Source organism: Aulonocara stuartgranti, assembly GCF_965226115.1.
Source record: "Aulonocara stuartgranti genome assembly, chromosome: 13".
Classification (NCBI taxonomy): domain Eukaryota; kingdom Metazoa; phylum Chordata; class Actinopteri; order Cichliformes; family Cichlidae; genus Aulonocara; species Aulonocara stuartgranti.
The window spans coordinates 22,214,953-22,235,536 of NC_138949.1; the positions used below are offsets into that span (position 1 = coordinate 22,214,953).

Sequence of the window (20,584 nt, forward strand, 5' to 3'; positions counted from 1 at the left end):
TCACGCAAAAGATTTGCAGCCTGAATTAAAAGGTCGTTTAAAATGACCGTGAATGTATTAAGTGAGAGCAGTTCCTTAAGTCTTATTTGATTAAACTCTAGCTTTTATAATTAAACCATTAGACAGATAGATAAAATCGCTGCATCCATAGTGGTCACCCTTTTAACTCACAGCTGAACTATCTTCTACTTAAAAAAAAAAATCCCCTTCTCCCCAATCGACCAGCAGGAAAACGCCAATCTATTTTAGCTGATATCCTATCGGTCATATCACTCAGCAGCACAACAGCACTTCGAAGAAGTTGAAACGCAGATAAGACTGAATCTGCTGCTGGTGTTGGAGGTGGTGTTTCCTGCTACTTGCGTGCACCTCCCCTTTCTCTTCCACCCCTTCTTCTGTGATACGCGCAGGAGAGCTCAGTTGGATGGAGACTCCAGACTTCCGCGGTTCTTCGACGAAACCGAGCCGGCGTTTGTTATAAATGAAGACATCGTTCATACCTAGGTTCATCTGCTGTGCTGTTCTCCACCCCGCCTGACGCTTAATACAAATACCCATCAAGTCGCTTTGATTACCTTAAGTGGCGGTCTCAGTGGCTCTTAAGCGGCTGCACAAGAGACTCTTGGAATAAAACCGACTCAACTCCAGCGTGAGTATCTTTATTCAGCGGGATAATCACAATAACAGGAAAAGTGACGGGAAAAGGATTTGGTCATATTGTTGCTATGATTTAAGAAGGTTCCCAAGCTGATTTATAGATTTTTAAAAAGTTTATTTTTCTTATACTGAAGCATAATTGCGTACTTTATCTAATTAATCCTTTTGATATATATGCAAGTAAACGATAGACAATATGGTCCGAAAACTTGACAGCTTCTAATAGACACCTCCTCTGTGCAGTACCCCCCTGTGCTGAAGTGTAACCTTAACCTCCTAAGACCGGAATTCTTCCTTGGCATGCATTTTTAATTTCTCTGTGATATTTGGGCATATTGGGACCTGATGAATGTAAAAACAAAGAACTACCTGATATTTGTTTTACCTAATTTTTGTTTCTAAGAAAAATGAGAGCCACATATGAGATATTCATTTAAAATTTCGACAGAACAGTTGCAGTATAATGTCCTCGTAAGTGGATATCAGGCCCTTGGAGAGCAAGATTGAGTATTTTGGTCTAAATAACCCAAAATGTGATGTCCAAATATGTGGACGCCAGGTCCTAGGAGGTTAAAAAAGATATATGCCATAAGAGCACTACATATGCTTTCTTTAACCCCCCTCCCCCGAAATTGCTGGAATTTTGCCTTTGCAATGTTTAAAACTTACTAACCCCTTATCTCCATCACTGAACAGCTGCAGAACATCACAGTGTCATGTCTCTGGGGGTAAAAGACTTTTAGCCCAGTTTGTGATTCACCGACTGAATCACAAACTGGGCTGTGTGATAGGGTTAACATAAACTGTGTACATGCTCTTAATGTCCTTGTCTTGTAATTATTATTCAGTTTATTGTTACAAAGCAAAACCAGAAGGTTCTACGTCAACATCGGACTATCTGAGAGTTCCCCTGGCAAATTCCTTTCATTATAAGTCTTTATCTCATGTATCCAGCAAATGATGCAAAGTTAATTGTACAATGTGTTTTTGTTTGGAGAGCTCATGTTGTGTGAGATGTTTGTGCCCTCCCTGTAGCTGTTTGACATTATGTCTTTTCTCTCAGTTACAGTCTATGCATGGGGTGCATAGCAGAGGCCCTGACAGGCAGGTGACCTTTGGACAAACCTGCCTCTCTGGGCTCTCTGTGCAGTGTCGGAATACCCAAAGTTGTATTTTTTTTTTGTTAATTGGAAGGACAAAGAGTTGAATCTGAAAGTGAGTGAAGGGGAATGTAGATTTAGTGTTTTTTTTGTAAAAGGTAGCACATCTCTACACCTCATTACACTGCACACACCCAAACTAAACCACATTATGGCTGCTGCACCTATCTCTGCACTCTGTATGGTCTGCTAGGAAGGAAGGTTTTAGGTTGCCCCCCTGAAGTTGTGGAACAAATTTCTAGAGCTGCTAGGATGTCAATGCCATGCTTCTTTTGGCCAGCGGTAGAAGGCTTAGGTCATGCTAGAAGTATGAGAGGGGAGAGGAAAAGCGAGCGAGTGAGCTGTACCATATCAGATTGTTTAGACTGGACTCTAGGGGTCCACTTCAAATGGAAGAAAATGATTCTGTAACAGAACATTGGGAATGTGGGAGGACTGCGTGATACTAAAGTGTTTTGGCATCTTGGTATCTCAGAGCTTCTATTTCAGGAGTTGGCTGTTTTAACCTGTCATGACAACAAGCCTCAGTAATCCAAGATTGACTTTATTATTTCAAGCATGAAAGCTGGTTTTGAACGGATGCTTTAGTGTAGTCAAACCTTTATCTGCACCTGTCACTCTCTTGGCGTTGAGTAAATTTCCTGATGGATGATGTTTTTCACTCTAATATTTTCTTTTCCATTTGTTGGTCTTTCTAGTTTGATTATCTGTTATGCGAACATCATACTTTATACAGATGTGGCAAACAGATTTACACTTGGGTGGAGTTGATTTTTTCCCTCTGTGTTTGAGTTGTTTTTTTAAAAGGGTTTTTTTTTTTTTTTTTGACAATTGAAGCACAATTTTAAAGCGGGTAAAATTCATTAATTTAAGTTTTACACACTGAATGAATTCTAGTGCGTTTAAGGAACACAGTAGCCAGAGTATATACTGTAATTGTTGAAATAACGTTTGTTTTAAAGTAAATTGAGACACATTAACTAATATTTCCAACATTTCCTTCTTAGTTTTATGTTAAAGTTGCATGCTTTATGATTTACCCATTAACAGCTTGGAAACAAAATGGAAATTTAATTATCCACATACTGTCTGTAGCCCTGAGTCAAGTCTGAGTCACTAGGCAAGACAAATATTTTCTGTAACATATGACAACATTATAATGTGATATTAGGCAGTGTTCCAAGTGAAGCAGACAAATAAGTGATTAGTTATTCTAAATATATAATTATTATTACTGACATTATAAACATGAATTAAAGTCAAAAGAGACAGATTTACGGGTCAATGATGAGTTCAAACTTTAAAGATATTAAGTCAAGCAAGTATGTGGACAGCTGTTGGCTAAAAATCTTTCATAGAAATCAGGTTAGGTCAGTCAAGCTGCTGCATGTCTTGTATCCACACCATTTGTGTGCAAATGGGATTTGCATGGATGTTTTCATAACCAGTCAAAAATAGTTCAGTTGATAAAAGAACATTGCTGACAAGTTCTTTCTTTAACTGTTTTCATTATTAGTGTAGTGGGCAGCTGAAGGTGAAGTCGCTCAAGAAGAGACATGCCAGGTTCAAGGAGAAGACAATAACCAAACAGAGAAATGAACAGAATTTCTGTCTCTTCTCTCCACTGATAGAGCAAGCTGTGCAACAGCAGTAATATTCAATGGGAAGAATACTTCAACACAGATTTAACTGTCTGGTTATACTGTGGTTATTCTTACTTGTAAGTTATTGCACAAGTTTACTATGGAGAAACTACTGGAAAAAAGTGGGTGTGGCAGTAAGATGATCTGATGTATATATGATAAAAACCAAGGTTAGGCCTAATCAGTCAATCAAATGTCAGCAAATAAATGCATTTAGGGATGCAGATATGTCAAGTCAACCTGCTGAAGCTTGAAATCAAGCATCACAATGGGAAAGAAAAGCGATTTAAGTGATTTTGAACGTTTTGTCACCGATGCCCACTCTTATTGTGTGTGGTGGGTCTTCCCACCTCTGGAGTTTCCATGTGTGCATATGGAAGGGTGGGGATGTGTAACTCAGAACAGAGGCATATGGCACAATATAAATTACAGCAGGTGGAAATAACAATCTTCTTTCCGCTGCAGTGATTCTGAGTGAATTACAGCAATTAACTCGCGGTTAATGTTATGGAAGATTTAAAAGAAACAGCGCAGATTATCACTTTAAAACAGGAAATGCACATGAGAGTTTCCTGCGTTAAGGTTCCCTGTTTTATTGGTCCAACTATGGCCTTTGTCATAATTACTGCAACAACTTTGCCACTCGAGCAAACACAGTGGCACAAAAGGCACTGTTTTTTAAAAAAATGAGAGAACAGTCACTGGGATGATGGATCGAGCACAGTGGCAGAGTGTGAATACTCAGTGGGTCCCTCAACACACCACAATCTTGAGCCTTTTGCTTTTTAGTTCTCTTATACCCTCACTTGTTCTTTTTTGATCTATTGTACTTCCTGCAGGCTTTCTTTGCAAAGGCAAAGGGAGGATTTCACATGTGATCACTGCTGCTTCTTACAGCGTCACAGCTCACCCATGCTGACCCCAGGTCCTCAGATGTTTCCGTTCCATTTATTAAACAGTAGTGATGCAGATGTTCTCTGTTTTCTATTGATATGACATTGGTTTTAAAGTCTTACTGAAGCAAATCATATGTTGATACTATAAATTCATATGCATGCAGATGTACATAGTGGCATGTATCCACTGACCCTCTTGAGATCTGGACTCCAGATGTCAAGAATGTCTATATAAGCATATTCTTGTTTTCTAGTTACGGTTTCTTTTTGACCGTACTAGTGGGTGTGGCTTATGAGTCAGATTCCTGTAGAGACAAAATGTTGTTGTTGTTGTTTTTTTTAGTGGGAAGTAAAAAGGAAAGGGAGGCTTAGTCCAGCTCTATGAAGTAGATTAAGCCTGTTTCCTGAGATATTTGCGCTCTCGGGGTGCTTTTTCCTGCTGATTTTATTTGTAATCTCACTGCGAGGGCCTCTGAAAGGAGAAAAAAAAAATAGATACAAGAGTACCTCCCAGAAAATAAGTATTTGTTGTTTTCTTTCCTTTAAATTGCTTTAACTTTTTGATTTCTTTTTCACCCACATTGAGAAAGTTTTATTATTACCTCCGTTTGGAATCCAATCTGTCTTTGTTTGACTTCCCCATCAACAGGGAGACTTTCTTATTTCCTTTTGTGGCATCAGGTTTTCCTTGTGCCTCCCTTTTCCTAGCGCTGGCATTCTGCCAAATCCCACTCACAGAATGCCCTGGATCACATCAGGATGTGTTTACACAGTTATAAACATTAAGACATGATTCAAACATGTTTCAGGAGAAGCGATAATGTACGTGTATACTGAGTACTTACTCTTGGAAGTCCCCTCTCTGAATAATGTTCTGGTTACAGTGCATTCACTCAAAGGTGTTTTCAGAAGTCACGTTTCATAGACTCGTCATGTGAAATGCTATACAGAGCTGTGCCACAGTTGCATAGCATAAAGCATTTTGTTCACTGGATGAACTCTGCGGAGATGCTTGTAATCACTGTGTCTAATTCCTATCGTTTTATCATGAACACTAGAGATAAAGAGCAAAACAGAAATTAAGAGTGTAAGGCATTGAGGAAGGTTCTAATGAGCGTGCCTTTGTGTAAGCATAAAAGCAGGAAGTATGCATACTGCAAACGTGTATGTGTGCAGGGCTCATGCTCCCATGTATAAATTTAACATCTCAAGCAAGATTTTCAGTTAGCAAATCAAACAGATGCATGACGAACCACCAAATATCATAAATGCAATCAAGCTTGAGTGCACCACCTTTGACACCGCCTATGACTTTTTTTTTTTTCGATCCAAAGAACAGAGGGAACACAAATAACATATGTGGCGTAGGCCTGTTGTTTGACAGTAGACATTGTTCATATTTATCAGTGGAGTAGGTTAAATTCCAGATCTGACACACATCTGTTAAATCTGTGCCGCTGGGGCTGATTAAAAATAATGAGCTCTCGTTGTTTGTCCGTTTTACAGCCACAAGCTCTTGATAGGCTAAGCCACCACTGAACATATTGCCATTAAGAATCAGAGGACATTTTATTTTCACTGTAACACTTGTGAGTAGACTCCAGACAGACGGAAAAGGAAGAAACCATATTGACTACATGGACTGGGATGATTTACTATAGCCCCACCATAAGGTGGATTTTTTTTTTCATTTTAATTGAAATGGGTAACATAAGATTTAGTTTCACAAAACTGTGCTAACTTTGATTGTATAAGCAGAAATGTCGTGTGTGATTTGCAAGAAAAATATGTTTAACTGCAACATGTTTGACCTAATCTTTGGCATTAAAGGAAAAAAAATAAAAGAAATAAAAAAAATAAAAAAAATTAAATGCTTTTCACATGATCAGGCTCAAGAAATCCCTGAAGATTTTATGGAAGTTTCCACATTAGCTCAAGGACAATATTGACCCGAAGATGGGGTCAGAGGAATAACAGGTGTTAAAAATGGAAGAAGTTTTCTCTGTGAGTATTTGGTTATGTGTGCGTGTGTTTTAACGGTGGCACTTCCTTTCCTTAAGTCATTTCAACATGACTCCTTGTGTTTGCCATTGGCCAATAGGAACTCACTAAAAACATTACCATTAATCTTTCAGGGTCAAGGAATGTGCACTGTAAGAAAACTCACATGTACGTGTTGCAATATGTTTATTTGGTCCAAAATGTGCGATGGACTGAACATCTGCATCTCATGAAAGATGATCCTGGATCAGCCCTCTTTTCTACCAGTTAGCATGGCCAAGTATTCTAAGGAGCCACTCTTGATGATTGACTCCTTCCTGAGCAAAGAACCCTAGGATGTCCGAGCAGAAATGCAGGATCAAGTTCCTCTTCCCACGGCTGATATGTTGTAACATGTATTTTATGTTCTGCTTTTAATGGTAAAATTTTTAAGTACAGGTGCATCCTGGCAGTCTCATGTATGCACTCTAGCTTAAAACAGAGGTTATATAGTTTACAACTGCATGCAAATTCTATTTGGATTCATGAATCCAGATAGATTTATTGGCCAGAGGGTTCCATCTATATTTAGTTTATATGAGAAACAGGTTTTATGAAGTCAACCTGTTGGACATAATTTTAGCTGTATAGCTCACGTGGTAGAGGATTCTACTCTTAATCTCCGGGTTCAGGGTCTTTTCCCCATGTCGGAAAATCTTAAACAGTTCTGAACATTTAAGCCTAGTCACAGACCAAAAGAAAAATCAAATGAAGATCGCCACTGAAAAAGGTTTTTAGTCTAAGACAAGGCTTAATCCACGTCTGGGAAACTAAGCCTTAGTATTTAAGAGATGTTAAAAACCCGTTGCTTTAAGCCACGTTCACACTACACAGTATAGGCACTAAAAAGCCAGACCGAAAACGAGTGTTCGTCATTAAAATTTATAGTTTTATCCTCAGTCATGAATTATGAAATACTTCGACTAGCGTGACAGAAACTTCTTCCCTTCTCTCACAAAAATTGAAAAGCAGACTGAAAGCAGCATAAAACAGCATCTGAATTGTCATCACTATCTGATCTGTGTCTGACTTTTGCTAAATTGTCTTTCAGTTTAAAAGTTCTAAACAATAGTTGTGTGTTTGATAAAAACTCTTTCTGGTTTATTTGTATATCCGCTGTGTGTTGTCCAAAGGAGAATGGGCAGCATATGACTGCACGAGCCATAAGCTTAGCTACTCCTACTTAAACTTCCTCTTGTGTTTACTTTGTGACTTTTGCCTGAGTGGGTGAGCTAAGGTGCTACGGTGCCAGAGTCATGGGTTGAATCTGTGTTAATGAAAGGCCCTTATGGTTTCCAATTTAATGTGTAGATTCAAACCGTTTGTCTTTAGATTTCATTTAAGTTGTATGATGGAGCTTCCCTTGTGTTTGCAAGCCAGAGTCTTTTTAATAACCCTCTCGAAATTAAAATGATGAGACTCTTAATTCTAGAGGCTAGAAGTTCAACCATGTCAGTGAGTGGTGAAGAGATTTCATCCAACTTTCTGTTCATCAACATCAGGGAGTTGCTTAAAGCCACATAGGCACAAAAGGACCTGAAAAATGTAGACCCACAGAAAGAAAATAAAATCTGTTGCAGTAATCATTCTGACTTTGATATTCTTGCACAGCCATCTTAACATTTTGTATGCTTAGGACAGCAAATGCTTCTAACTCAATGATAAATGCAGGTTTTTATTTTGGTTTCTCAGGATTTTTATGGTAGGGTTTCACCTCAGTCAATCCCATGTGGTGTTTATTGCTTCCCGTCGTTGATTGATTTTGAGACCAAAGAATCTAAAACCCGTCTTTCCTGCACGTTCTCATGCTGTTTTTCTCATCTCTGCTGCTTCCGTCCTCCACTCTGTGCTTTACCCTTGACTTTCACTGTCCTCTTTATGCTCTGTCACATTTCCAAATCCCTCTCTTCTCCCACAATTTGAAATTTGCCCAACCAGACATAAATCTTTAATGGTGATAAATAGATAAATAGATGCAGAGAACAGAAAAGATCACAATTACCTGGGTTTGTAGAAATAAAACATGAAGAAACAGAAATAGGGGAATGGAATAATTTATTAATATGATTATGGATCATTAAAAAGAATGAAAAAGCTTGTATATATGTGAATATATGGCATATAGGAAATAAAGATTAGTATCACACACAGCCATGTTTACTCAGAACATGAACTGTTAATTATGATGGATATTATACCTTCTTTATCCACCGATATTTCACTAAATTATCCCTCACAACTCTAGTTGGATCAAAAATAAGTTCAGTCTCTGCAGCTGCCCACGCAGGCTTACAAATATCGACATGCATTCCTGATAAGTCTGCAAGGGATCAGGTTGGTCCCATTATGAAATCTGCAAGTCTGTGGGAATTGTTTAGGATTTTTGAAGCTCCATGTGCACATATTTATCAAACATGCTGCAGACCTTACGTGAGTACTACACAATTTATATCAGTGTTGCAGAGTGACAAGTGAAAGGCTATAAACATTAAACAGATGTGCATCTATTGCGGTAACACTGAATCGCAGTATGATTTTCAGAAAATTCCTTGATGTTAAGCTACAGAAAGAGTAAATTCTAGGTTTTACGTAATGTAACTTGATATGATCATTCGTTAGACTCTCTGGTTTTGAAAGGAGTGCAGCCATGTTTATAATCCAGGCTTCAATTAAAAATTGTTTGAGGTAATCCCAAAGGCTTGAAGTATAAAATCATCCTAGTGAAATGAATAAATTGACTCGCATTTGGGGTATGCCGGTACGCACACAGTCCACTTTGTTAGAACTGCTCAACTGCTTGTTACGCATTCTTATCAGCTAATCAGATGTCAACAACTCAGTGTATTTAGCACACTGGATGCCACTTAGAAAACTGAGGCTATAATTCACCCAGACTCACCAAAACTGGACAGTAAAAGTCTGAAAAAATGTTGCTTGGTCTGATGAGTTTTGATTTCCTCTGTGACATTTGGATGGAAGTCAAAATTTGGTCAACATATTAAGTGTTCAGGCTTCTGGTGGTGGTGGTGTTTTAATTGTGGGGAGCATATTTTCTTGGCAAACTATGGGGATTATTGTACCAACTGCACATTTTTTAAACACCACAGCCTACCCTGAGTATTGTTCATGACCATGTACATCGATTTATGACCACAATGTACCCATCTCATCTATGCCATGTTGCTCGCCTCAAAACAGAGCAGATTTTTTCTGTCTGTTTTCAGACAGCAGTACCTTGTGAACACCTTATAACCCTCGTCTTCTCTTCTTTCCAAAACTGCTTGAATTTTTTCTCTAGCACAAACTGTAATGGAGTTATAGTCATTTAGTGCTTTTAAAATAGGCCCGCCAGCGGGCCCACGGGAAATAAAGGGTTAATCTGACGTCAGTAACAGACGAAATAGGTTACAGGAGAAACCTGCTCTCAAGATAATATGACAGACTTCCAGTAACTTGTTAGTGCACAATAAGTAAACGGTCATGAGCAGGTGGGACTTTCTCTTTCACTTGAAGTCATCTAATTACTGGAACTGCTTGTTTGGTTGAAGCACTGAAGCACTGACGCATAATCACGTTTCACTATAACGGATTTTGTGAACGGGTTGAGATAGCATCGCTAGCGTGGTTGCATTTTAACAGACCCTTTTCCATAGTAAGGAAAAAAGAAGTTGTATCCATTAGAACTGGTGCAGGATTTCATTCCTTGCTCTACTGGGATTTTTAAGTCAACAACAAAAGAAAAATAACTGTAACTGGCTGAGGACATGTCAGAGTAAAAAGTCTTTTAATAATGTTTTACACTTTAGTGCTGGGATTTTTTTTCAGTACGACATTCTTGAAATAATCTACTAATTTACTTTCTTATTATTCATGTGGTGGGAAAAGAAAACAGTGTGTGCACTGTTTGGCCACCTGTATCAATACCTAATGTGGTTTCCCTGTAAAAATAAGTTAATCTTGAAAATAACATTCATAGGTTAAAGAAATAAAGCTCAGAGTGGGCTTTTAGCTCGAAGAGAGTAATCGTGTGTTTTTAGTTTTGAATTACAGAGCTACCATTATTCTGACCTTGAAAATTTTCTAGAAGAGCTTGCCTTTGCATGTGCTTTATACCCCAAATCATCAAGCCGGAGATCTCCATATAGCAGACCACACACATGCAGCAGCTAACCTCAAACATTTTAGAGGTGACTCCTATTATAGAATGGAGAATAGGATGAATTTCACATACTGGTGTGTGAGAGTGACAATGACCCGTAGTGCTAAAAATGTTCACTTAGTTTGGGTGACACTCTATAACTTCAAAGGAAAGCACACTGCTGCACTTTGATTGAAAAGACATGTGTTGTGTTTTAACAACTGTTTCTGCTTTACAGGAGGCCACATTGAAGACTCAGACACATGTAGGAAAAAAGAAGACAAGCGATGACCTGCAGCTTAATTTCACTAAATTCTTATGGGTGAAACAAAGCTTTTTTTAGAGAGTAATTTCCTTGCTTCTATTTCTACATGCCTGCTGTGATTCTCGGTCACTATGTCACTATCAGACTGCAAAAATGGGAGCAACACTCCAAGGCTCCACAACCACCTTCACAGCTTGCACATTGCTGAAAACTATGCAAAACGGCCCGTCCGGACGTTTTTGGACTTCAGGGACACAAATGTGGCTGAAAATCTGGACATCAAACATGTTCCTATGCTGTTTTTCAAGAACCTACAGCGCATCTCGAAAATCAAAGTGGTTAGCTTCCTCCTGGGCTTGACGTTGACATTTTTCATTATGGCTTCTTACGTCCTAATGTGGGATAAGAAAGGACCTTTGTTCACTCCATCACCATATCAGCTCAGACCTGCAGCCATCCCGACCAGCACAACAGCAACAAGAGCTTCTTCTAAAAAGAACCCAGTAAACGTGAAAGTGCTTGTAAAGCTCATCAAACAGGAGTACACACCCAGGAAAGTGCCTGATGAGAAGGATGTCATTGCCACAGACTCTCATGTAAGTTTGCTGCAGAATTTTACAACAAGAGCTTTCACTGTAAATGCTCCAGACTATTGTCACAAACAGAGAAAACATAGAAGTGATAACTGAATTTATTTTTTAAGTGTTTTTTTATTTGTTGGCAAAAATGAATTATAGGTGTCAGTTAATTTACAAGCACCTTACAGTCAACCCTGCAGTAAATACCTATTTGGTGAAGCTCATAATGACAGGTGTTTGCTAAGAATGGTTTCACAAAGCATTGCTAAGGGCCTATGGACTACTTTTACTACGTGCTTTTGCAGATGTCCTGTGTTTAGCGTGTCATCATACATTTCCACATTACAGTGCGTAATTTTGCACTATTTATGCAGAGAGCATCATCAGTTGTTGCTGTTGAGATGTACAGTTATTACTACCATTACAAGTGAGTCATTAGGAGCAACAGTTAGTGGGAAGTTTGTGTCAAACATTTGGAAACACAACTGAATTTTTCCACGCGGCCATATATTCTTTACTGGCTATTAACAACTTGTAAACACTGGTGTGCAAAATATATGACATAACTGACAGATGCAGATACCGAACTATACAGAGGACAGGATTTTACAAAAACAGCATCATACAAAAATGACAGATGAGTATCTCTTCCTCTCCAGCTTTTTTCAGTGATTCCTCACCGTTTCTTGCCTGGTATCAAGAGCCCTTGCTGGTACGAGGAGTTCTCCAGTAAACCTGGCAATGACCTGTACAGGAAGAACCTCTTCACACTGCGCTCAAAGTCCTTCAAGACTGTGTGTGACCGCCTGAGGGCCAATTTCCACAAGCATTTATACCACAAAGATGGGAAGGACTTTCGTCTGCGGTGCCTGCCATACTTCTACATTATTGGTCAACCAAAGTGTGGCACGACTGACTTGTTTCACAGAATGCTACTTCATCCAGAAGTCAAATTCAACATAATGAAAGAGCCACACTGGTGGACCAGGAAACGGTTTGGTAAGTCATCAGGAAATGGATGTCATTTTGGACTTGTTTTTGTAAATCTCACAAGTTTAAGTAATACTTTAATCGATCATTATGACAGATACTTTAATGTAGATAAAGCACGAGCAGATGGTACTAAATCAACTGGTTTAAAGTGACTAAGAAGTGAAGCCTCAGTGAGAGTTTATGTGAAAAACTGACCTGGAAATAAAATGTCCACAAAGTGTCAGATTATTCCCATGGGAGGGTAGATGCCATTTATCCCGTCTGCTGCACACGCTACCCAGGCAGAAACATTTCTTCATCCAAAACTAGAATATTTCCTCTGGCTATAACTAGTCTGACACATACAACCTCACATTCTGTGCTGCATTTGAGGGCAACTCATTCAGGGGCATTTACCATTTTTCACTTCTTCTGTTCCTTATGTATAACCCAAAAATGAGTGTGCAGAGTTTTCATAGTGGTTGTGCAGATCCTTGTGTGCGTCATCTTAAAATTCCAAACTTTAGCGAGCAAAACAAGTTTAGTTTGTGCAACAACTAAACATGAGTTCATCACTTACCTGCAACATGACAAACAAGATGACACATTCATCACTGACCTTCACTGGAAGCTCAGAAAAAAATGTCAGGCTCGAAAAAGAGTTTACAAACCATAAAAAATGTTGCTGTAGCTAATGTTACATAAAAATAATAATATTCAGTAGTTTGTTTTAGTTACATCATTTTCCCCAGTAGCACTAACAGCTATATTAATGGATGGAAGAAGTGATGTCTGCTTCGGTGAGGCTGTAGTGTGCTCTGCATGGAAGAATTTTATTTAGGGAAGTCCTTTCCCCTGAACAGAGAGCACGGTGTACTGTTTACTGAATGTACAGCATGGAAAGTTACTTTCTGCAGTTAAGAGTTGTGTAACTTCCTGAAGCTATGAGGTCACTGCGAGGTTAGAAAGGTAACCAGTGGAGACCACAGGAAGTCATGGTCACGACACATGTTCCAGCAACCGCATCCACTGTCCACATTTTACACAACCGTCCGTGATTAAACAAACAAATAGTGACTTTACAAGTATGAAGAGCAGCTTTAAGGAAAATGAAAAATGGGTGATCTGTTTGCTGTGTTCACTTTACCATTTATGCTTCCTACGCTGTCTGTTTTCACCTGATTGAACTTGTGCTCATTCCCATTCTTCCAGCATTAAAAAAGTACACATTTTTTAGAGTGTTTGTATAATCTTCATCACTAAAAGTACTTTTTGAGTCTACAAATAAAAATCTTGTTAGTCTTACTGAATTAGTTGCAGTATGCAGTGATTTTGTTGTCAGTGTTTGGCTGCTTTTTCAATGAGACATGCAATTGAAGGGGAGAGTATCAATTTGATTTTTCCTTCTTCTATACAGTTAAATACATAATAAATAAAATGGAGCTTTTAAATGTTTTTAGGAAAATAATCTTGTAGTGTGTATCTGTATAAAGTCACCATTATTTGCTGATTGTATGTCATGTAAATGTAGCTAGTGTGCAAAATGGAGTCAAATTATTGCTTATTCATAAACAGAAGAAAAACAGTACTGTTTCAGAGTCCGGAGTTTGTTTGTCCTGCCAGGGTTAAAGTGTACACACTTCATTCTCTTAATTTGATTACAAAGCAGTCTAAAAAGAAATACATCATATGTGATGTTTTGGTGTAAATGGGGTTGCAGGTTATATCCGTTTCAAAGATGGCTTCCAGGAAAGTTTTCGTGTGGAAGATTACCTGGATCTGTTTGACTTGGCAGCCCACAGCATCCAAGAAGGAATCACTGGAAATTCATCTGGACACCACCGTGCACTCCAGCTCATAACAGGTGAACACATGTGAAAGTGTTTGTGTGTGCAAGTGGTTATGATCTATTGTTAGTGTCACTGTGCATCAAATGGAAGAATGTCTTGGCTTTTTATTTCTCATTTTGTATCTTCTGAGGGGCTTTCAGCAGCCAAACAACTGTATCCTGACCATAATTCAATTGAGTTTTTTTCTCTCTCTTCTTTTTCTTTAGCGTCAGGCCATGATCATTTTCAGCAAATGGCTCTCGTCTCAGAAGCACTACAGTGCTCAAGAGAAGAGCTGGAAGGACACAATGTCGGCATTATTCATGATATATATATTTTTTGCGATGTAGAACAGATAGCTCAGTGTATTTATAAGTGTACACAGAAAGCCAAATGACTTGGGGCTCTGTCACGAGAACATTTCTTGCAGGTCATTCTGTTGCACGTTGAGATTCAAAATGGAACTGGTTTCAAACCTGGTAGTGAGAGACAGCAGGACTACCAGCATCTGTTTTAGTCACATGCATTTCCACATTTTTACATGTAAAAAGACAAAACTGTACCCTTGCAAAGCAGCTCAAGCATATGCATTTACTGTATCAGGCTGCTGTTCCCAGTTAACTAGTGAACGCAAAATCTTTTTCACAGCTTTGCTTAATAGGAATCTTCTCTATGCTATAGTTTACCCAAAGGACTGCACAACTGTATTAAATCAACTGTTGTTACCCAGAATGATACTGAGACTGTCACTGTCTTGTCAGGTGAAGCCAGTGCATCCACTATGTGGGACAACCAAGCCTGGAGCTATCTTCATGCAGACAAGGAGACAGAGCCCCCCTTCCTGGCCCAGGACTTTATCCATGCAGTCCAACCCGATGCCAAAATTATCATAATGCTCAGAGATCCAGTAGAGAGGTAGAAAGAATTTCTTACCCACATCCATCTGTGTAGACACAGACTTGAATTTCTGTAGATAAACAATTTCTAACACTTCTGATTGCTTCTATGGGACTCCCTTATGTTTTTCATTGTTGCAGAACATATTTGTTTTCAATCAAAATTTCCACTGCACAAATTGTGCAAAAATGTGCTTTCCTGCTTCCAGTTGATTTATTTCACTTTGTTGCCAGGCTCTATTCTGACTACTTGTATTTTAAGACGGCCAACAAGTCTGCAGAGGACTTTCATCAGAAGGTCATAGAGTCTGTGCAGTTGTTTCAGTCCTGTGTCTCTGAATGGTCACTGCGTTCCTGCGCCTACAACACCAGCCTCTTCAACGACATGCCAGTGAGCTAAAATGATTTTCTCATTTTTAAGAATATTAGGAGCCTTTTATAAGCATTTTCAATGATGAAACATTTGTACTTTGAGAATCCACCTGACACTGTAAATGGATGTTGCTGTGCTGAAGTGAAGCAAACAACTATCATGCAGCACTCTCTTGGGAATAAGCTGAGTTATGAGCTCTGGCAGTTGGTCATTTTTTATGATAACATACAGATGACAACACTGTTATCTTGAAAGATTTAATACAGTAAAAGCCAGTTCATCCTGAAAACACTGTGAGCCAAAGAATGTGTCTCTGATCTAACAGCAAGTTCAGAAAAACAAACTTAATCCTTTATTTACATGACTCTTCTCTTACGAAAGAGAAGATGACAGAGAAAGGCCTCTCTGTGGCACTCGATTTGACCAGTATCACAGCTACAATAGGTGATGTTGTATAGTGGCGCCCTCTGGAGGACTCAAAGTGTCTGTGCATTTAGATTAAATAATATACTGTCTTGCTTCGTGTTATTATTTAGGTTCAAGAAGAAAATTATACTAAAGAATCACTATAACCGAATCCATGCATGTGGGTCACATTAGTTTACTTGCTGTTAATATCTAATTTATCCAGAAAAGGTCTTGTTGGCTTTTTCCATAGTTCATCTGTGTTTGACAACAGTTGTTATGGTTTTGAGAAATATTGAGACTTTTGATGCACTTTGCCAGATCTGTATAAAATCAAACACATTTCCATGCAACATTTCTGTGAAAGAAGGAGACATTCTTAAGAGCTCTCCGAAACAGTAGTTAATGATTAATCATCTGTTTATTAATGTAAAATACACTACTTACACATTCTAAGAGATCTATATGTCAAAATTTGGTATAAACATAGAAATCATACCGTAAAGGTATCAAACGGTATGTAATAGACTAAAATGAGCACTTTAAAGTGGTCAAGAATTTAAGATCAGTGCTTGATATACTACTACTATGTCAATAATGTAGTATATTAGTAAATCCCATGACAAAGGACAAAACCAAAAATCAGTATTTACGCTGTGTGCATTTCTTCACTTAAGCATCATAATTTTAACTGATGATTTAAACAGAAATAAAATACTTTTATCATATAAAAAGCTCAACTGTTTTTTAAATAATGTATTTGGTGTTTTGTTTTTTTTTTGTTTGTCTTTTTTTAGATATCTACAGGAGGACCCAAATTTTGACTTAAAACTTTCAATTAATTAGTTGATAATAAGGAAAAAAAAAAAAAAAGCAAGAGCAGCTGTGCCCCTTTAATTTCAATGACTTTAGATCAACAGGTCATATTCAGATTTTATTTTTGGCCTTTGTAACAGCAGCTGGCTCACCACAGCAGATTTGTCATGTTGATTTGTTGTTGTTGTTTCTCACCTTTGTCCCACAGGTGAGATTAAATCTGGGGATGTACATCGTCTTCTTACTGGACTGGCTGAGTGTTTTCAGTAAGGAACAAATCCTTGTTCTTCGACTGGAGGACTATGCAGCAAACCTTAAAGAGACAATCCAAAAAGTTTTTGATTTTCTGAGTGTAGGTAAGTGTCCAAAAAGCTACAAAAACATCAGTCAGAGTGACTTTGTCTTTGTAAGTGAAATAAAATCCATTTTCACGGGTTGATTATGCATTGTTTTACTTTTCTTGTAGGTCCTCTGTCACAGCAGGTGGAGGCAGCACTGACCAAACAGCCTATGTCTAACACTCGGCGGGAGGAAGACCGGAGTCTTGGTCCTATGCTTCCGGCTACCAGGAACATCCTCAGGAATTTTCACCAGCCTTTCAACCATAAACTGGCCAGTCTGCTGGACAACAAGGCCTTTCTCTGGAATAACTCCTGAAGGAGCACAAGCACTGATAAAATTCTTGTTTGAGATATTTATTTGCTTTTGGAATATTGTGAGCCTTCGATATAAGATAACAATAAAAATAATTGAATTTGTTTTTTGATTTTTTAAATTGTGGCTTTGATGCACTGTTACAATAATAACCAATACATTAATCTACACTGAATTTAGCTTTCTCTTCTTTTAGGCCTTAAAATGCTTTTATTGAATATCATAGGATCATGGTACTATTTTATACAGTATAAAGAAACATTACCTGTCCTAGTATTGAGTTTTCTCTTTCAAATATTGTTTGCAAAGATTAATGGAAAATAATTTACCCCTGTAACAATACAATTTATGAATAATCCTCAAATGAAATGGATGTTTATAATTATAAAGACTATTGTGTACTTTGATAGCACTGGTCTGTGCTGGTCAGAAGGTCCAGCAGGTCTGGAGAAAGTCAGGCTTGATATTTCATTACTTGAAAGTGAATCTCTTAAACCGTAAGCCCTGATAAAAATGCAAATTCAAATTAGAATTACAAATATAACACTTTGAATTAACTTCAGATATTTCTGCTTCATTTTTCATGAAATAAAAAGGGAAGAGGCCTCACCTGGCTATTAAACTGTTGCCAGTCATTTGTCCAATTACTTTTGAGCCTCTGAAAATGGGGGACAGTTTATAAGACTAAACAATCTTGATTATTTCATTTAAATCCATTGTGGTGGTATACAGAGACAAAACTACAATAATTTGTCTTCGTCCAACAATTTATGGACCTAACTGTAGAACTAAACATTATCAGTATAAAATAGATGCCAGCTATGTGGGATAATTTATTAAAGCAACAAAACAGTGCTGCAAATAACTACACATCCTGTCATTCCATGTGGCCACAAAATCTCACCAAACGCTTACCTACAAACATGACTCTTGGGTTTGAAAAATTTTTGTCGGTGTAAATATATACACATAGATTCAGACAGAGTCAAACCAACTTTGGGGGAAATAAAAGGGCAAATGTGGATGGTAAGTAATTAAATATATGATACGTGAGAGATGGAGTGACGTCTGAGTGAGACAAATAATACATCATGCTGAAGTTAAGGCATTAATCACAAGAGGGCACTAAAACACACTATAATTCAACACTTTAACACCATGCAACTAGACACTGAGACATCTCAAAGTATTATAGGTATTATACTACAATGTCACATTGATAACAATTTCATAATGTAATATGTTATTAATATTCCAATTTATTAATATTAGGTGTGTGGACACTTTTCAAGCAAGAAAACATTGAAATTCCAAGACACTTATTCAAGTACAAAAAGATGTTCTCGTGAAATTAGGAATTTTTAAATAACCAGCACTTTAGTTTAGCAGAAGAGTCTCCTTTTCTGTGATCACCAGTGTTTTGGTTTGTGTCACTGAAAATTACACTTTATCTTATATAATGACCTGCCTTCACATTCCTTGTCTTTAAGGACTAATTGGCTTTCAGCTCAAAATAAACTACTGCCTCATGATGTTGCATGGAGTGAATTAAAGTGCCATCAAAGTTTTGCTCACATGAACTGCTGTTTTACGCAGATGAGTTACTCATGCAAACACTTTTCTATAGTCATGCTCAACTGTTATTTGCGGAAATTACAACTATTAACTGTGACATTTTAACTCTTCAGCTGTTTCCCATGTAATTGGTGAGAGAAAAATCAAAGGTCAATGACTGAGAAAGGACTGTGTGTGTGTGTGTGTGTGTGTGTGTGTGTGTGTGTGTGTGTGTGTGTCTGGTGTGGGAACTCTACTTTGTCTGATTGATCCATGGAGTGAAAACTTGGTTTAGGTCCTTTCTGAGATACCGCCCGATTTTTCAGTGCTGTAAAACCACCAGAAAGGGTGGTTCCCACAATGCATGTTCTGGTCATGTGTCCCTACAACATCATAAAGACAAGGATAGAGGGTGTGTGTGTGTGTTTAGCATTTTGATTATGATTGTCACTTGTCTCACAGAAGCCAGCAGTCTTTCAAGGTGTGTTTCTATTTATGTTAAAATAAGAGAAAAGTAGTTCAAGCATTTCAGGAATGGCCTCTAAGCGTGATGTTGATGGCAATTCTCTCCAGTAATTTGGAAAGCACAAGAGCCTGATAAAATGGAAGAATTTTAAATGACACTTTATCAAAGCCGTGAGACATCTGAGTGTAGAGAGTAGTGTGTGTGTGTATGTCTGTGTGTATTTAAGGTGTTAAGATGTTGTTAGAGTCAAGTGCCTTTTTTTGTTGCATCATTCCTCTTCACACCCGTTTTCACAGTTTCAACTCATTCACACCTGAGAGCTGTCAAGAGAAGCCATAATCATTACCATCATCACGACTGAGCAGTTTTGCTATAGAAGCATAATATCCAGTGCCTTGCTCATGAGCACGTTGAGTTTGGTTGCACAGAGTAAGGCTTCTGTTTTTCCTCACTTCTGTGTGGAATACGCGCTGTTGCACAATGATCCCTGGACATAAATACATTAACATTTCATTTTATCAGTAAAGTCTAGTGGAAAAAGCTGAAAATGTAACAATCACCCGATTAGTAAACTACAGTAAAAAACACATTTCTTTTCACTTGAGACTCACGTCACAGTGAGCAAAGTGCTGGTGTAAAAATAAATGTAGACAATAAAAGATGACATTTGTTTTATAAATTTTTCTTAAAAAATTCTCGTTTTTGTTTTCCACTCTTGGCTCATGATGACCTTCATTAAATTAGAAAGCTTTCATGTGGAAGAAAAAGGCAATCAACTCCTTGACGCATCCTCAGCTCTCTAATGAGTGGATCAATTGAGAATGCATTGAATAATGATCATTAGTCTAGACCTCAAACATGAAAGGCTCAAAGGAGACAGAGACATAATGGGAAGAGGGAAAAGAGAAGGTCTAGGATATTTTTAGTAGTTATTAGTTAAGCTACCTGTTCACTATTGAAGTAAAGTTGTTGTTTGTTTAAATTGTGAATACAGTACATTTTGGTACAGTACATACACTGTTGATTCAATGTTGCAGTTAAAGAGAATCGACTGATTTCTCTTAAACCCCGTTTTTCTTCTTCTGTTGTGCTCTCTTTTTTGCGTTTTGTGTTAATAAAGACTGACTGGCAGGAAAAAGAAACCTCGCTTATCCATATATTTGATCTGAAAAACCTAAAATTCTCTATTTGTCTGAAAAAGTCTGACAGATAGCAAGTGGAAATAAGAAACTATATTGTTGT

The 20,584-nt window shown here is 37.9% G+C and overlaps 1 protein-coding gene across 1 annotated transcript; it reads left to right on the forward strand.

The window, feature by feature from the left end:
* The first annotated feature begins 363 nt into the window (after positions 1-363).
* Positions 364-17,426, forward strand: LOC309720628 (carbohydrate sulfotransferase 15-like). Its single transcript, XM_082557714.1, has 8 exons — positions 364-649; positions 10,773-11,395; positions 12,037-12,376; positions 14,070-14,213; positions 14,940-15,093; positions 15,309-15,465; positions 16,877-17,024; positions 17,135-17,426. Exons 2-8 carry the CDS (start codon positions 10,931-10,933, stop codon positions 17,323-17,325), a joined length of 1,599 nt encoding a protein of 532 aa, XP_082413840.1. The 5' UTR covers positions 364-649; positions 10,773-10,930; the 3' UTR covers positions 17,326-17,426.
* Positions 17,427-20,584: the final 3,158 nt, after the last annotated feature.

Bases quoted from the DNA above. Each gene is read 5' to 3' on its own strand.
- LOC309720628 (XM_082557714.1), top strand. From the start codon at position 10,931: ATGTCACTATCAGACTGCAAAAATGGGAGCAACACTCCAAGGCTCCAC. The intron at 11,396-12,036 runs GTAAGTTTGCTG...CTTCCTCTCCAG, and splicing joins TCATTGCCACAGACTCTCAT to CTTTTTTCAGTGATTCCTCA. The intron at 12,377-14,069 runs GTAAGTCATCAG...ATGGGGTTGCAG, and splicing joins GTGGACCAGGAAACGGTTTG to GTTATATCCGTTTCAAAGAT.